Source organism: Petaurus breviceps, unplaced genomic scaffold, assembly GCF_028583685.1.
Source record: "Petaurus breviceps papuanus isolate PSGF00001 unplaced genomic scaffold, PetGlider_PUasm1.0 175, whole genome shotgun sequence".
In the NCBI taxonomy this organism is placed as follows: Eukaryota; Metazoa; Chordata; class Mammalia; order Diprotodontia; family Petauridae; genus Petaurus; species Petaurus breviceps.
The window spans coordinates 23,811,442-23,827,720 of NW_027185764.1; the positions used below are offsets into that span (position 1 = coordinate 23,811,442).

Genomic DNA, 16,279 nt, shown 5'->3' on the forward strand with positions numbered 1-16,279 from the left:
TCTCTCTCTCTCTCTCTCTCTCTCTCTCTCTCTCTCTCTCTCTCTCTCAGAAGCTAATAATTTCTTGCCTTGCTTTGATGTTAACTTCATCCTTCAATAGGTGGAAAGAACTAATAAGAGGAAATTATGGATCTGACTGTCATCCGCAAGGAAGACTTCATTGCTGGGTGATGGAAACGATGCAGACTTGGAGGAAAGGGACCGTTCTGTTTCAGAGCTTGATACAGACAAGAAGAGGAGAGCTGGGAATAGCCTGACTCACAGCTTTGAAAGGGCAGATTTCAGAAGGTTCAGAGAAAAGATGTGCGGGCTTCTTATATGACCAAAAATTTCTACAGGAGGAATGGAAAGCACTCAACAATTAAATTGAGAAGACACAACAGATTTGGAGGAAAAGTTATTTAAAGACATGGATACACAAGGAGCTCATCAACCAACTTTCATTTAAAATATATATATATATATATATATATATATATATATATATATACAGAAGATGAAAACAAGGGCAGGTAACAGAGAATAAACAAAAAAAGTATGGCATGGGCCTATAAAAATTGTGTCAGGAATGCTAAAGTTAAAAATGCAAGGTTAACGCCAATTGCCCTGCATTCTCCCCTCCAAAAAAAAAAAATGCAAGGAAAGCTGAGAATAACAAAAGGGGTCCTTTTACCTATATTGGAGGAAAGCATATCAAAGAAAAGTTAAGACTGCTGTACTAGGGTTTATGGAAATATGATAAAGGTTCTTAACCTAGAGTCCTTGAAATCCGTTTAAAAAAAAATGTTGATAACTTTGTTCCAATATAATTGGTTTCTTTGTAATCCTATATATTTAAGTTGATTGATTTATTGATTGATATCTACCTCCCAAGGTTATTGTGAGGATAAAATGAGACAATATTTGTAAAGCACTTTGTAAACCTTAAAGTGTTACATAAATTATTATTAAATTATTAAAAACTTCCTTCTCAGAAAGGATCCATGGGCTTCACCAGACTACAAATGGGGTCCATAACATGCAAAAAATATGATAGACTAGAGAGAGAAAGTAGAGCTGCTGAACTCTGATTTTCTTTCTGTTTTGAGGATCAATTGATCAACATTTATTAAACACCACCATATGCCAAGACTATAAAAAGAGGCAAAAGACAATCATATTCCTCAAGGAGCTTACAATTGAATAGGGAAGACAATAAATAAAGAAATGTAACAAATAAGCTATATACAGGATAAATAGGAAATAATCAACAGAGGGAAGACACTAGTATAAAGAGGAGTTGGGAAAGTCTTTCTATAGAAGGTAGGATTTTGTTTGGGACTTGACAGAAGCTATGTTACGTTGGGATGATCTCAAAAGAAAAATGGAAGGGGTGAGAAAGAGGGATGTACTAGGAGAAGGGGGAAGGAGGAAAAATAATGGGGGAAATTATTTCACATAAAAGAAGGACCCAAAGAAAGGTTTTTACAATGGAGGGGGAAAATTAGGGGGAGAGGGCAACTCTTTAATCTCATTCTCATTTGAACTAGTTTAAATAGAGACAAACACACATACACATACACTTATACACACACAATTGAGTATAGAAATTCATACTATCCAAGAAGTAGTAGGAAGAGAAGGGGATAATTAATAAGAAGGGAAAGGGTGATCAGGAGGGCAGATTAAGAGAGCAGTGGTCAGAAGCAAAATAGACTTTTGAGGAAGATACAGAGGGAAAAAAAGATAAATAGAAGAGACTAGGTCGGAGGGAAATATACAGTCAGCAATCGTAACTGTGAATGTGAATGGGATGAACTTTCCCATAAAATAGAAGCGGAGAGCAGAATGGATTAGAAACCAGAATCCAACAATATGTTGTTTACAAGAGATACACTTGAAATAAAAAGATCCACAAAGAGTTAGAATGAGGTACTGGAGCAGAATCTGTTATACCTCAATAGATTTTTTTTTTTAAAGCAGGATTAGCAATCATGATTTCAAACAAAGCAAAAGCAAAGATAGACCTAAATAAAAGAGATAAGCAGGGAAACTAAATTTTGATGAAAGATACAACAGACAATATCACTACTAAATACATATGCAGCAAATGGCATAGTTTCCAAATTTTGAAGGAAAAATTAGCTTAATTACAGGAGGAAATAGACAGCAAAACTATACTAGTGGGGGTCCTGAATTTATCTCTCTCAGACTTAGATAACTCTAAATATAAAGAAAGAAAGAAGTTAAGGAGATGAATAGCATTTTAGAAAAGTTAGATCTGTTAGACTTCTAGAGAATATTGAATGGGAATAGAAAAAAGTATATCTTTTCCTTAGCTATACATGGAATATTCACAAAACTGACCATATGTATATGTGTATATGAGCACAAAAAATTCAAAAACAAATGCAGATAAACAGAAGTATTAAATGAACCCATTTTAGACCATATTGCAATAAAAATTACATCCAATAAGGGGTCTTAGAAACACAGATTATAATCTAATCTTAAATTAATGGGTCACACACAAATAAAAATATTTATAGCAGCTCTTTTTGTGGTGGTCAAGAACTGGAATTTGAGGGGATACCCATCAATTGGGGAATGGCTAAACAAGTTGTCGTATATGAATGTAATGGAATGCTATTGTTCCATAAGAAATGATGAGCAGGTAGACTTCAGAAAAACCTGGAAAGACTTACATGAACCGATACTAAGTGAAGTAAGCAGAACCAGGAGAACACTGTACACAGTAACAGCAACATTGTGTGATGACTTTGATAGACTGACCTCTTCTTAGCAATGCAAGGATCTAAGACAACTCCAAAAGACTCGTGACGGAAAATGCTATTCACATACAGAGAAAGAACTATGGAGTCTGAATGCAGATCGAAGCATGTTATTTGCTCTTCTTTTTTGTTTCCTTTTTTCTCATGGTTCCTTCCATTGGTTCTAATTCTTCTTTACAACATAACTAACGAGAAAATATGTTTAATATGAATGTATATGTAGAGCCTATATCAGCTTGCATGCCATCTTGGAGTGGGGGAAGGAGAGAAAATTTGGAATTCAAAATCTTATGGAGGGGCAGCCAGGTGGCTAAGCGAGTAAGAGCACCGACTCCAGTGTCGGGATGACCTGGATCAAATCCAGGCTCAGATACTCAGCACCACACCCAGAAATAACTGGCCGTGTAACCTTGAGCAAGTTACTTAACCCCAATTGCTTTTTTAAAAAATCTTATGGAAGTGTTAAAAATTAAAAATAAACCATTTAAAAAAAAGAATTAGTGGGTCAAAATGATGGGGTACCTGGGGGTTGCAAGTTGGTTTGACCTAGACCCCAGGTACCCCATCAAAAGAACATAGAAACAATCAAGAATTTCATTAAAGAGAATGACAACAATGAAACGACAAACCAAAATTTATGGGATAATGCCAAAGCAGTATGTAGGGGATAATTTAAATCTCTAAACATATCAGCAAAAGAGAGAAAGAGTAGATCAATGAATTGGGCATGCAACTAGGGGGGAAAAACACATGAAAATTTTTCAATTAAACACCAAAATAGAAAACCTGAAAATAAAAAGAGTAAAATTTAAATAAAAATAAATAAAATAAAATTGAAATAAAAAGCCATTGACCTAATACGTAAAACTAGGAACTTATCTTATCAAAAATCAATAAGATAGATAAACCATTAGTTAATTTGATTTTTTTAAAAGACCAAATAACCAGTTTCAAAAATGAAAAGTGAATATACAACCCATGAAGATGAAATTACAGCAATCATTAGGAGTTATTTTGTCCAATTATGTGCCAATAAGCTTACAATTTAAATGAAATGGATGAATATTAATTCAAAAATCACCCACATTAACAGAAGAAGAAATTGAATACTTAAATAACCCTCTCTTAGGAAAAGAAATTGAGCCATAAATGAGCTCCCTAAGAAAAAAATCCCCAGGACCAGATGGATTTACAAGTGAATTCTACCAAACATTAAAAGAAGAACCAATTCTAATACTATATAAACTATTTTTTAAATTATGTAAAGAAGGAATCCAACCAAGTTCCTCTTATAACATAAGTATGGTTTTGATTCCTAAACCAGGGAGAACAAAAACAGAGAAGGAAAACCATAGACTGATTTCCCTAATGAATACAGATGCAAAAATTTTTTAATTATTAGCAAGGAGACTACAGCAAGATATCACAGAGATCATAAACTATGACCAGGTGGGATTCATTCCAGGAATGCAGGGTTGGTTCTTTACTAGAAAAATCATAGCACAATTGACCATATCAATAATAAAAAACAAAACTATATGATTATATCAATAGATGCAGAAAAGGGTTTTGACAAAGTACAACACCAATTCCTACTAAAAACACTAAAAAGCATAGAAATAAATGGAGCTTTTCTTAAAGTGTAGTATCTATTAAACGAATCCAGGAGGTGGGGATGAGGATTGATTGATGATGCATTTCAGGCATGGGGGACTGTCAGAGAAAATTCCCAGTGCTGAGAGATGGAACGTCTTGTTCATGGAACAGCAAAGAGGCCGGTGTCACTGGATTGAATAGGAAGGAGCAAGGTGTAAGAAGGTTTTAAAGGTAGGAGAGAGTTAGCATAATCTTTGTACTAGAAAGAAAAGAACAAAAATGTTAACTCAAGTAGGAGATGGTGAGAGGCCATTTTGCTCCCTTTGTTAGTTTAAGCCACCTGGCCCCAGATGATACCTATCTTTGACTACTGAAAGTCAGACAGATATGATGGTTGGGCCAATTTCTTTGATTTTTGAAAGATTGTGGAGAAACAAAGAGGTGTTAAAGGACAAGAGAAGGGCAGGTGTTCTCCCGATTTAAAAAAAAAAAATTAAAAAGGAAGAGAATGGAGCCCATAAATTACACAGATCAATAAGCCTGGCTTCAATTCTTAGCAAAAATCTAGGATGAATTATTAAAAGCATACAGTTATTAAACATCTATAAAAGGAAGCCATAATCACACAGAGTACAGCTACCAGCTGGCCTTGGAATCACAGGACCAGGATTCAAATCCCAGCTCTGCCACTCAGACAAATCACCTAGCCTTTCTGGTTCTCAACTTTCTCATCTTTAAGATGAGACTAGATAACCAAGTTCCTCCCAATTCTAAGTCTATAATAATTATCATTCTATCATTCCAGGAACAGGTCAGGCCAGAGTAACCTCACTTCCTTTTTTTGACCTGCTTGGTAGATACCATGGAAATACTGTGAGCACATAGTTTATCTAGATTTTAGCAAAGCATTTGGTGAAATCTTTTATGAAATCTTTCATTTCTTCCCCTTGGAGGGCCTGATTAAAAGATATGGGTTAAATAATAATCAGTGGCTTTCTTCATGGTTCTAAAACTACTAAGGAGACAGGCTCTACCTGAAGGCCCCAGAGAGCTGGGGTTGGGCTCCTCTACTGTATTATATTTTTATCAGGGTCTTGAATAAAGGCACAGAGACATGATTGTCAAATCTTCAGATGGCACAAAGCATACAGTGTTAGCTGGTGCTCTGGACATCAGAATCAGAATCCAAATGTTGTGTCAAATCTGATAAGATTAAATTTAATGGAATAAATGTAGTCTTGCATTTGGATTCAGAAAATCAACAGGTAGAAAGTGAGGGAGGCACAGTTATCAAGAAGTTCATCTGAAGAAGTTCTGAGGGTTTTGTGGGGGTTTTTTGTTTGTTTGTTTTGTGAATTGTAAGTTTAATGTGAGTCAACAGCGTGACGTCAGCCTTTATAAACAGCTAATGTAGTCTTTGGTTACCTTTGTGCAAACAGTGTCCAGGAGTGCACGCCACTGCTAAGGTATTGGATTTCGTTCTGGGTGCCCATATTTTAGGAAGGACATAACAAGACAAGAGGCGTGATGAGGGCCTTGACATGATGCCTTATAAAGATCTGCTGAAAGCACTTTGTGATTTGATCATTTTAGTTGTATTCAACTCTTTGGGGTTTTCTTGGAGAAGATACTGAAGTGGCTTGCCATCTCCTCATTTTACAGATGAAGAAACTGAGGCAAACAAGTTTAAGTGACTCACCTAGGGTCACACAGCTAGTCAGTGTCTGAGGTCAGATTTGAACTCAGAAAGATGAGTCTTCCTGCAGGCCTAGCATTCTATCCACTGCACCACCTAGCTGCCCTGCTGAAAGCCCTAGAGATGTCTAACTTTAAGAGTAGGATTTAGGAGAGACATGATAACAGTCTACAAGTATTTGAAGGGCCGACACGTCAAATAGGGATTAAACTGCTTCTGCTTGGTCATATTTGGAAGTTGCAAAGAGGAAGATTTAGGCTTGATATGGGGGGAGGAGGCCATTCTAACAATAAGAGCTATCCAAAAGTGGAATGAACTGCCTTGAGAAGTAAGAGGTACCCCTTCACTGGAGGTCTGCAAACAGAGCTGGATGGCTACTTTACTGATCAATTAAAAGAGGAATTCTAGTTCCAGTGTTGATTGGACTAGATGGCCTCCGAAGCTCCTTTCCACTTCAAGATTCTAGGACTCTACCAGCTTGTCTCCCCCTGCCTCCTCCACCCCAGCTCTGAGCCAGAACTATGCAGGCTCAATAAAACACTCAGATAAATCTCAGAAGGCCACAACAGAGAGAGGGGCAGTGGGCAACAATGCTCTCTCGCATTATTTGGAAGTGCAGCAATATTGATGATAATAGTAAAAAAAAAAAAATAGCTAGCATTTACATAGAACCTACTATGGCCTGGCACTGTGATAAGCACTTTACAAATACCATTAAATTTGATCCTCACACACCTTGAGAGGTAGGCACTATTATTATTGCCATTTCATAGGTAAGGAAACTGAAGAAGGCAGCAGTTAAATGACTTGCTCCAGGTCACACCCCAGTAGTTATCTGAGTCTAGATCTGAACTCAGGTCTGCCTGACTCCCCACCCAGCACTCTATCCACTGTACCACCTAGCTGCAAAATCCATTAGGACTTGTACCACTGGTAATTCCTCCAGATGACCAATGAACTGGTTACAACAATGAGAAAGAATCAAATGGACTGGACTTAATGTGGAAAGCTGCTCATTACCATCAGGGATCTCAACCTACTCTGCTGCAAACAAACAACTCTTTTAAACATTAATGTTCTCTTGGTTATACCATATGCGTGTGAATTCCAGGGCACCATGATCTACAAAGAACCAGAAACAGTAAGCAGCCAAATGGAAGGATATATGATTGGTGTCGGTTGGCTTTGGCATGTTGCTGGGAAGTCATGGGAAGTGGCATGAATGTCATCATCGAGGGTGACACAAGACCAGAAATGGAGCTGGTCTTATCATTTTACAAAAACAAGGGATGATGAATGGATGACGCAAGGAATGCACTGGGAGCCTTAAGTGAAGGCTTCCTGAACACTGGGTTGATACTCCATAGAAGGAAGAACTGCACCAAAAAAGGTTAGAAAGAATGGTCATAATGATAAGATCACAGATGCCTTGAAGTATTAGGAATATAAAGAGGTTTAGAAAGACCTATTAAATAATATACAGTGAAACAAGCAGTCCCAGAATATACTAAGGCTATAGAAAAGGAAGAAGGTATACACAGATACAGATACAAATGAACAGAGCAAAAGGAATTAACAATAGGGAATAACTAAATGCTGTTATGGAAAAAGTATCATACATAAAAATTCATTTTAAAGTATAAATAACTACAAGCATATGTCTAGTTGGTTTTGTTGCTTAACATTAAGCACATAACAAATTATATTTTTTTAAAAAAGCATGAACTAACATTTCGGTTTGGCTGGTTTGGGTTAAGTGGAGCAGCTGGATAGATTGCCAGACCTGGAGTAAGACCTGAGTTCAAATGTCACCTCAAACACTTACTACTTGTGTGACCCTGGACAAGTCACTTAACCCTGTTTGCCTTGGTTTCCTCATCTATAAAATGAGCTAGAGAAGGAAATGGCAAAACATTCCAGTATCTTTGCCAAGAAAATTCCAAATGGGGTCATGAAGAGTTGGATACAACAAAATGACTGAAAGACAACAAATTAGCTGGTGTTTGAAAATAGAATGCTTCCTTTATACTTAGAAAAGTCTTTTAAATCCTTCCCTGAATTCTTCTCACTTTAGACAAAACTAAGCCAGTTCAGTTATCCCTTCTACATCCTGACATTTCCCATTGTGGTTTCCATATGTCGGGAGTTGCCATAAGAAATTAAGTGGGGAGTTGGAGAGAATTTTTCAGAAGCCGTAAATGACATGCGAAGGCCAGCAGATGACACAGACACTTCAGAAACTCAGAAATGCAAAAAATATATATATTTATAGTATTTTTACTTAACATTGATCTAGATCTAGCCTATGACCAAATACTTAACCCTAATTTTACAATAAGATGCTGTAAACACCCTGTGAAAGAAAAAGAAAAAAATCAGACTTCTCTGTTATGAAGGGAGAGCCAAAAACTTTTACAAGGATTTTCCAGATCATAGAGGTGCTATGTACCTAACCCCATAATATGGAAGAGAAAACTATACACAGAAGGCTAAATTATTCCAGGAGAGGTACTTGCTCTACATAATTTTTTCAAATGGTTTTTTGTTTTTATTTTTTATATTTATTTTTTAAAAGAATTTTCCCCAGTTACATGTAAAAAACAATTTTAACATTCATTTTTAAAACTTTGAGTTCCAAATTCTCTCATTTCCTCCCCTCCCCCCACTGATAAGGCAAGCAGTTTGATATAGGTTATACATGTGTAGTTATGCAAAACATATCCATAAGAGTCAGGTCGTGAAAGAAAACATGGACAAAAAAGGCTCAAGAAAAATGAAGTTTAAAAAGTATGCTTCAATCTGTACTCAGACAATAATTCTTTCTCTAGGGATGGATAGCATTTTTCATCCTAAGTCCTTCAGAGTTGTCTTGGATCATTGTATTGCTGAGAATACCTAAGTCATTCACAGCAGATCATCTTACAATATTGCTGTTACTTTGTACACATACATTCCACTTTGCATCAGCTCACGTAAGTCTTTTCAGGTTTTTCTGAGAGCATCCTGCTTACCAACTCTCATAGTACAATAGTGTGCCATCATAATCACATACCACAATTTGTTCAGGCATTCCCCAATTGATAGGCATCCCCTCAATTTCCAATTCTTTGCCCCCACTAAAAGAACTGCTATAAATATTTTTGTACATATATGTCTTTTTATTTTTTATCTCTTTTTGGGAAAGAGACCTAGTTCTACATAAATTTTTTAATTTTTTTTTTACCTGTTGTGTACTGATATATTTGACTGCAGTAAAATCATCAGCTGTGTGGCTTCCTTGTTGCTTTTCTGTCTGTGTTGTATCGGAGAAAAGTGCACAGCCTAACAGAGCTTCAAAGAATTCTAGAAAAACCAGCTGAAGTATAAATAAGCATTAATATTATTCATCTCAACAGACACATCTCATTCCGGGTGGTAATCTTCCTTTTGCAGGGAAAATAACTTAAGGAGGGACCTAATCAGATACTCAAGTGCCAGAAACAAATAACATCTTGTATTAAGTACAGTATTCATGTAACACTCTATTTAGCTGTATAACAAATCTGTGGATCTAAAAATCTGATTATGTTAATGTGTTTTATTTTAAGCAGATTCTTCTTGTGGGAAAAATACCCTCTTTAAAAGTATTTAGGACTATATTTCCTTTTTTTTTCCTTTTCACCTGAATACTGAAAGAAGAAGCAGACTTTTCTTTTGCAAGTAAAAAATGAAACTTACACAAAAGAATCAGTTCTTCCTTCCTACTGACACATGGCACTACAAAGCCAGACATTTGATTGAGTTTATCAGATACTCAGATGTAAGAGATGTGACTGTAGCCAGGTGGTATGACACAAAGGAGCTGGGTGTCACAGTTGATCGAATGCCAGGCTTGAAGTCAAGAAGACTCATCTTTCTGAGTTCAAATCTGACCTCAGACATTTTACTAGATGTGTGACCCCATGAGCAAGTCACTTAACCCTGTTTGCCTCAGTTTCCTCATCTGTAAAATGAACTGGAGAAGTGAATGGCAAACCATTTCAGTATCTTTGCTAAGAAAACCCCAAATGGGCTCACGAAGAGTTGGAAATGATTAAAACGACTGAACAACAACATGACACATATGGAAGTGCAGCCCTTTGACTGAATCCCAACTTCACAGAACAAATTCCCTTAATAAAAGGATTTGTTCTGTAAAATTTGAACTCAGTCAAAAGGCTGCACCCAAGGACCTAGAAAGTTACATGTGGCCTCAAGGCCACAGGTTCCCCACCCCTGATCTACTCCCATTTCCCAGTAACTTATGTGTGGAAAGAAACCAAAGAAGGGATTTCCTGCCCTTGAACTTTAATCTCTATAATTGATCCAGTGATATTTGCCATCAGACCTTCCCCAATGTCCATTGCCTATTTATTCCACCTCCATCAATTGTCTCCTCTCTCCAACTCTACCCCACTCATAGTCTATGGATTTGGGACTCCTTTTGGACTTTTGGCTTATGATACTTGCCTTTCCTTCTCTTTTCCACCCAAGGTGACGGATGTGCCAAGTTCAGATCTATCTTGGACTCGGGTACTTGAATATTTCAGTCTTAAATGACAGATCCTAACCTTGTTTCCATGTTCCCTAGGAGTCATCCAACTTGAAAGTTCTGCCTATACCTAGGGTTTTGAGGTCACTAAGTCTGACCCAAGAACCCTCTGCTTGAGCTCCACTTCTAATAGAAGTCACCCAGAGCCTGTAATTTGAGAAGTCCAATTTAACCTCCTTAAACCAGTGGTACCTTAAAACCACCACAAATCTCTCTCATTTCTGAAGTTACAGTATTAAAGGATATAGGGGTGGGGAATGTAAATGTACAGCTTGTTATCTGAGATAGGTAAGAAATCTGTTATGTAATGTCTTAGAAGAAATCAATCTATTCATTTACTTATTAGAAATCAGAGCCCAGAGTATATGGAACACAAGAAGATGTAAATTTTGATAAAGTCCCAGAAATGGGAATAGATTTGTGGTTGGTGGAGATGGTGGCTAGTGAAGGGGAAAAAAAGGCTCCCTTATTTTAGATTTTTTGTCTAGGGACAGCCCTGATTATGCAAAAGGAGAAATGTCTTCCTCAGAAAGTCTTGTCTCTATATCAAAATTCAAAAATTGTTTGCTAAGGATTTTATACCAAATTTTAAACTATGGGCAGGCTGACTGAGTAGATCACTGATTTCACTAACATTCATATATCATTTTACATATATTGCACATTCACATACGTTATCTTATTATATACACGCATACATACATACATACACATATGTGTATACATATAACCTTATTTGAGCCTCATAACAAACCCTGTGAGGAAGACACTATTTTTATCCTCATTTTACAAAGAAGGTAACTGAGGCTCAGAGTATCTTACGAGGGGACACAGAGTCGTTTGGGTGGCCAAGGTCTTCCTGACACGAAGCACAACACTCTATCCACTCTCTATACTAAGCTACTTGCCTCCTTAAATGAATTTGACATCATCATTTTTGAAACTGAAGGACTTAAAATTTTCCCTTTTGAGAAGCAAAAGAACCAAATCCTCTATTTCTTAGTTAAATAACATCATGGAAAGGACACTACTAGTCTCAAAGTCAGATGACCTTAGCTCAAATCACTGGCCTTATCTAGAAAATCTCTCCCTACCCACAGAGTTACCTGAGGAAAGTACTTTGAAAACCTTAGAGTGCTCCAGAAACATGAATGACACTCATCAATATTATTTTCATGGGAGTAGCCTACCTTTTAACTTTCTAACAAAGCGTTGTGAGTGTATAAGCTAGGTGGCACAGTGCACAAAGTGCTGGGCCTGGAGTCAGGAAGAACCAAGTTCAAATCTGGTCTCAGACACTAACTGTGTGACCCTAGGCATGTCACTTAACCCTGTTTGCCTCAGTTTCCTCATCTGTAAAATGAGCTGGAGAAGGAAATGGCAAAGCACTCCAGTGTCATTGCCAAGAAAATTCCAAATGAGGTCACAAAAAGTCAGATAAGAATGAAAAATAACTTGAAGGTGCTTTACATGTTGTATTATTTTCTCCTAAAAATAACTTTGTATGCCATCTTGCCCTACCAGAAACTCAGAGGGGGAATGGAGGAGGATATAGGAGAGAGCAGATTGGGGGAGGGGGTATACAGTATGATTGCTGTTTTGTGGTGGTGGGTAGGGGAAAGATGGGGAGAAAATTTGTAACTCAAAATCTTGTGGAAATGAATGATGTAAACTAAAATAAACATAAAATTTAATTTAAAAAAAGTATACCCTCCCAAAAAAAGATGACCTTGACATCCAAAAAAAAAAAACCCAAAAACCTTTGTATGGTAAGTGCTGTCATTATCCTTATTCTACAAATGAAGAAGCAGAGAGACTCATAGAATTTAAATGACTTGTCCAAGGTCACACATTGTCTGAGCTTGGATGGTGTGGTAACATGACTTGAGTTTGTAAGTGTAGAGCTGGAAGAGATCTCGGGTCTTTCTGATGTTATGTCTAGCACTCTATACACAACACCGCTTAGATGCCTTATTTTACAAATAAGAAAACTACATCAGATCATTAGAACTAGAAGGGACCTTAGTGATTTTTAGGTGAAAATCTCTCATTTTACTGAACTGCAGCCAAGTGAAATGACTTATCTCAAAGTCATAAAGTTAGCTTAATGGCTGAACCAGGACTAGAAATAGGATTTTTTGATATCCAGTCAAGTGCTCTTTCCATTATATCACGCCAGTTCTCACTTGCCCAAGGTCACCAAGCTAGAAACTCTTAAAATTAAAGAGATTTACAGTAAATATTTTTGGGAAAAAATACAAATCTATCTCTTTGGCACATACATACAATTTTTATTATAGGGAAACAAGTGACACATAAAAATCATCTTGGGCTAAACCAATTAATAAATCAATAATTATAGTTTTGTATACTTTTTATTTTGGTTTTGGTGTTCCTTGATCAGAAATGTTTTCATTCTTAATATCCATCTAGGTGCAAGGGTTTTTAACCTGGGGTCCAAGAAATTGTTTCTAACAATATTTTGATGACTATATTTCAATTAGTTGATAAAATCAATTGGTTTCCTTTGTAATCACATATATGTTATTTTATGCATTTAAAATATGATTCTGAGGGGCGGCCAGGTGGCTCAGCGAGTAAGAGCACTGGTTCCAGTGTTGGGATGACCTGGAGATCGAATCCCGGGCTCAGACACTCAGCACCACACCCAGAAATAACTGGCTGTGTAACCTTGAGCAAGTTACTTAACCCCAATTGCTTTAAAATAAATAAATAAATAAAATATGATTCTGAGAAGTCGACAGGCTTCAGCAGACTGCCCAAAGGGCCCATTAACATACATCAAAAAAGGTTAAAAACCCCTGACCAGGAGAAAGGCGTCTGGCCAAAGGGAGCTGGCCTCAAAACTAGAAGGCGTGGGCTCACATGCTGCAGCAGACATATACTGACCATGTGGCCAAGAATAATTCATTTAACCTCTCACCATCCTAGACGATTCTCTCAGATATAAATTTTAAAACAGTTGTCTGTCTGCATCATTAGAAGGGATTTCTTACCTTTCATCAGCCTACCCTGATGACCACGTGTCCATACATTCCCAATTCAATCCCAGATCTACTTTCACCTTTTATCAATGTTATTTTTCAATAAATCTTGGTTATAGCACACTTTATTACAGACAAAAAGCTACGTCATTGTGATGATTCAATTCTTCCCTGCCTACCTCGAGTTCAAAGTTGCTGTCAATTCCATCATGCATGAAAGGACTATCTTCTGCAATGATTTTCACAAATTTGGTTGCTGTTAAATCTTTAGTTATTATTTTAAAATCCTGTAGGAACAAATAATCAAACAGCATCTGCCTAAGCATAGGTAGCTTTAAAATATATACATATGCAAACATTTACATGGATGTAAATTATAAACATCTTTATATTTGAAACTTTAATATGAAAATACATAAGTTGCATACTCTTACAATTTTCCTATAACTTTAGAATAAAAAAGCTATTTCTAAAATAAAAGAAAAAAAATTTAAAAGTCTCTTAGTCATTCCATCCAGCTTTAATGGGTTCAAAAATCATCTCTACATATCCAGTTCTCATCTCTCTTGAGTTCCAGTTCTGCATCTCCAGTTCCTTGTCTTTGTCTAGACGTCCCAGTGGTGTCTTAAACTCAACATGTCCAAAACTGAACTCGTTTTCTTTCTACCTTAACCCACACCTTCTCTTAACTCCCCTATTTCTGTCAAGGGTACTAGAAACTCTCCAGTCACCCAGGTTTACAGCCAAGCAGTCATCCTTGACTCTTTAGTTTCCTTTGTTGCCCCCTCACCCCACATATCCAATCAGTTACCAGTCTGGTCAAATCTACATTCACCGCTTCTTCTACATCTGTTCCCTTCACTCCACTTACAGCCATCACCTTGTTTCAAATCCTCATTACATCTTGCTTGGACTACTGCAATAATTTCCTAATTGATCTTTGCCTCTCCAATCCATCCTCCACTAATAAATATTAAGTTTCAGCGATTCCCTATTGTCTCTGATATAAAATACAAATTCCTCTGTTTGGCGTTTCCCCTTCTAGTTCTAAACTTATCCTAAAACGAATTTACACAGTTACCCATCATATACTGTATGTTCCAAACAAATTCAAGGACTTGATGTTGCTGGTACATGATATTCAAGTTTCTAGTCATATGCCTGGGATTCTCTACCCTCAAGCCTGCCTCTTGGAATTAATCTTAGCTTCCTTCACTGTTCAACTTAAGTGCTGCCGCCTACAGAAGGTCCTTCTCTTCAATTGTTAACTGATTTCTTCGGTTATTAGCTCTCTCCTCTGAAATTAGTTAGTATTTACTTATCCATGTAAATGACATTTCCACAAGTAGAATGTAAGCCCCTTGCGGGCAGAGATAGCTTAATTTTTACCTTTATATTTCCATTACCTAGTAAGTAGGGTGCCTAGCATGGGAAATGCTTAATAAATGCTTGTTGAATTAAATTGCTTTCTTTTTCTTCGAAGAGCCCCATTCAATATCCAGTGATTGTGAAAGCCCATCACAGTTTCTACTTTTTCCTTTCATTCTAAAAAGTTTTGCCCTTTCTTTGATCCAGGCTTAAACAAGTAAGTATGCAATTTAAGCATGAAAGCTTCAAAAGTGATATTACCTTCAACATCCACAGGAAGTATCTGGTCTTCATTGTTAGCTCATGAGGGGGATTAGAGTTTGGTCTACAGTAAGCTAAATAAATCTCCCAGCATTTGTCAATATAATTCATTGCATAGACAGTCCGCTGTGGGTCACAGAAGAAATTGCCTAAAAAATAAAAGAGAAAATTAAGATTATATTAAGACATATATGCAATTATGGATAGCAATGTGAGGGATTCCCGCTCACTTCTACCTGCAATTTTGAGCAACAAAGTATAATTTTGTCAGGACACGTATGGTGGTGAGGAAAGAGTTGGTACAGAGGGGACTGAAAATTGGCATGAAGTTTTAAGGTGAGAGGAGTGCTGGGAGCAAGAGAGAGGTCACATGGAGAAAAGAAGGAACTGGGAGATTTTTAAAATTTATTTTTACTTACTTTTGCTCTTCTCATCTTGCAAATGAACACAGAACCAAAAGGTTATAGGACTTTAGAGTGAGCTACACTGTTGTCTTGAGGAACTGGGGATTGGCTACTGGTCAGGCTACCATGAAGAGTGTCAGGAACAAGAGGGATATGACACCCTGGGGGTCCCGACCTTCCACCCTGAGCTGCTGGGAGAAGGTTAAATGGAAGAGAGGGAGCACTTGGAACCGTTAGGCACCTAATATCTCTCCTAAACTCCTTTCTCTCCTCTAACACTGTCACCACCCTGATGACAAACTCATGCCTGGACTACTGCAAAGCCTCCTGGTTTATCTTCCTGTCAAGTCTTTCCCTTCTCCAATCCATCTACTCAATTGTCAAAGTGATCTTCCTAATGCACAGGTCTGACCATGTCAACCACCCCCAGCCCCCAATAAACACTAGTAGTTCCTTGTCACCTCCAGGATGAAATACAAAATCCTCAGTCTCATGTTCAAAAGTCCTTCATAACCTGCCCCCTCCCCAACACCTGCTAATCTTCTTACACTTTACCCTTTCCCCCAACCTGGTACTCTGAGACCCTGACATTGTCTCTGGTTTTACAC

The 16,279-nt window shown here is 37.3% G+C and overlaps 1 protein-coding gene across 1 annotated transcript in view; it reads right to left on the bottom strand.

The window, feature by feature from the left end:
- The window catches only part of RSPH10B (radial spoke head 10 homolog B), a 62,291-nt gene that overhangs the window by 17,581 nt on the left and 28,431 nt on the right, over positions 1 to 16,279 (bottom strand). Inside the window, exons 13-15 of the mRNA XM_069085398.1 lie at positions 15,268 to 15,416; positions 13,818 to 13,925; positions 9,287 to 9,418 (exon numbers count right to left, since the gene is read on the bottom strand). Coding sequence (XP_068941499.1) covers positions 9,287 to 9,418; positions 13,818 to 13,925; positions 15,268 to 15,416 — 389 coding nt within the window. The remainder of the gene's footprint in view (positions 1 to 9,286; positions 9,419 to 13,817; positions 13,926 to 15,267; positions 15,417 to 16,279) is intronic.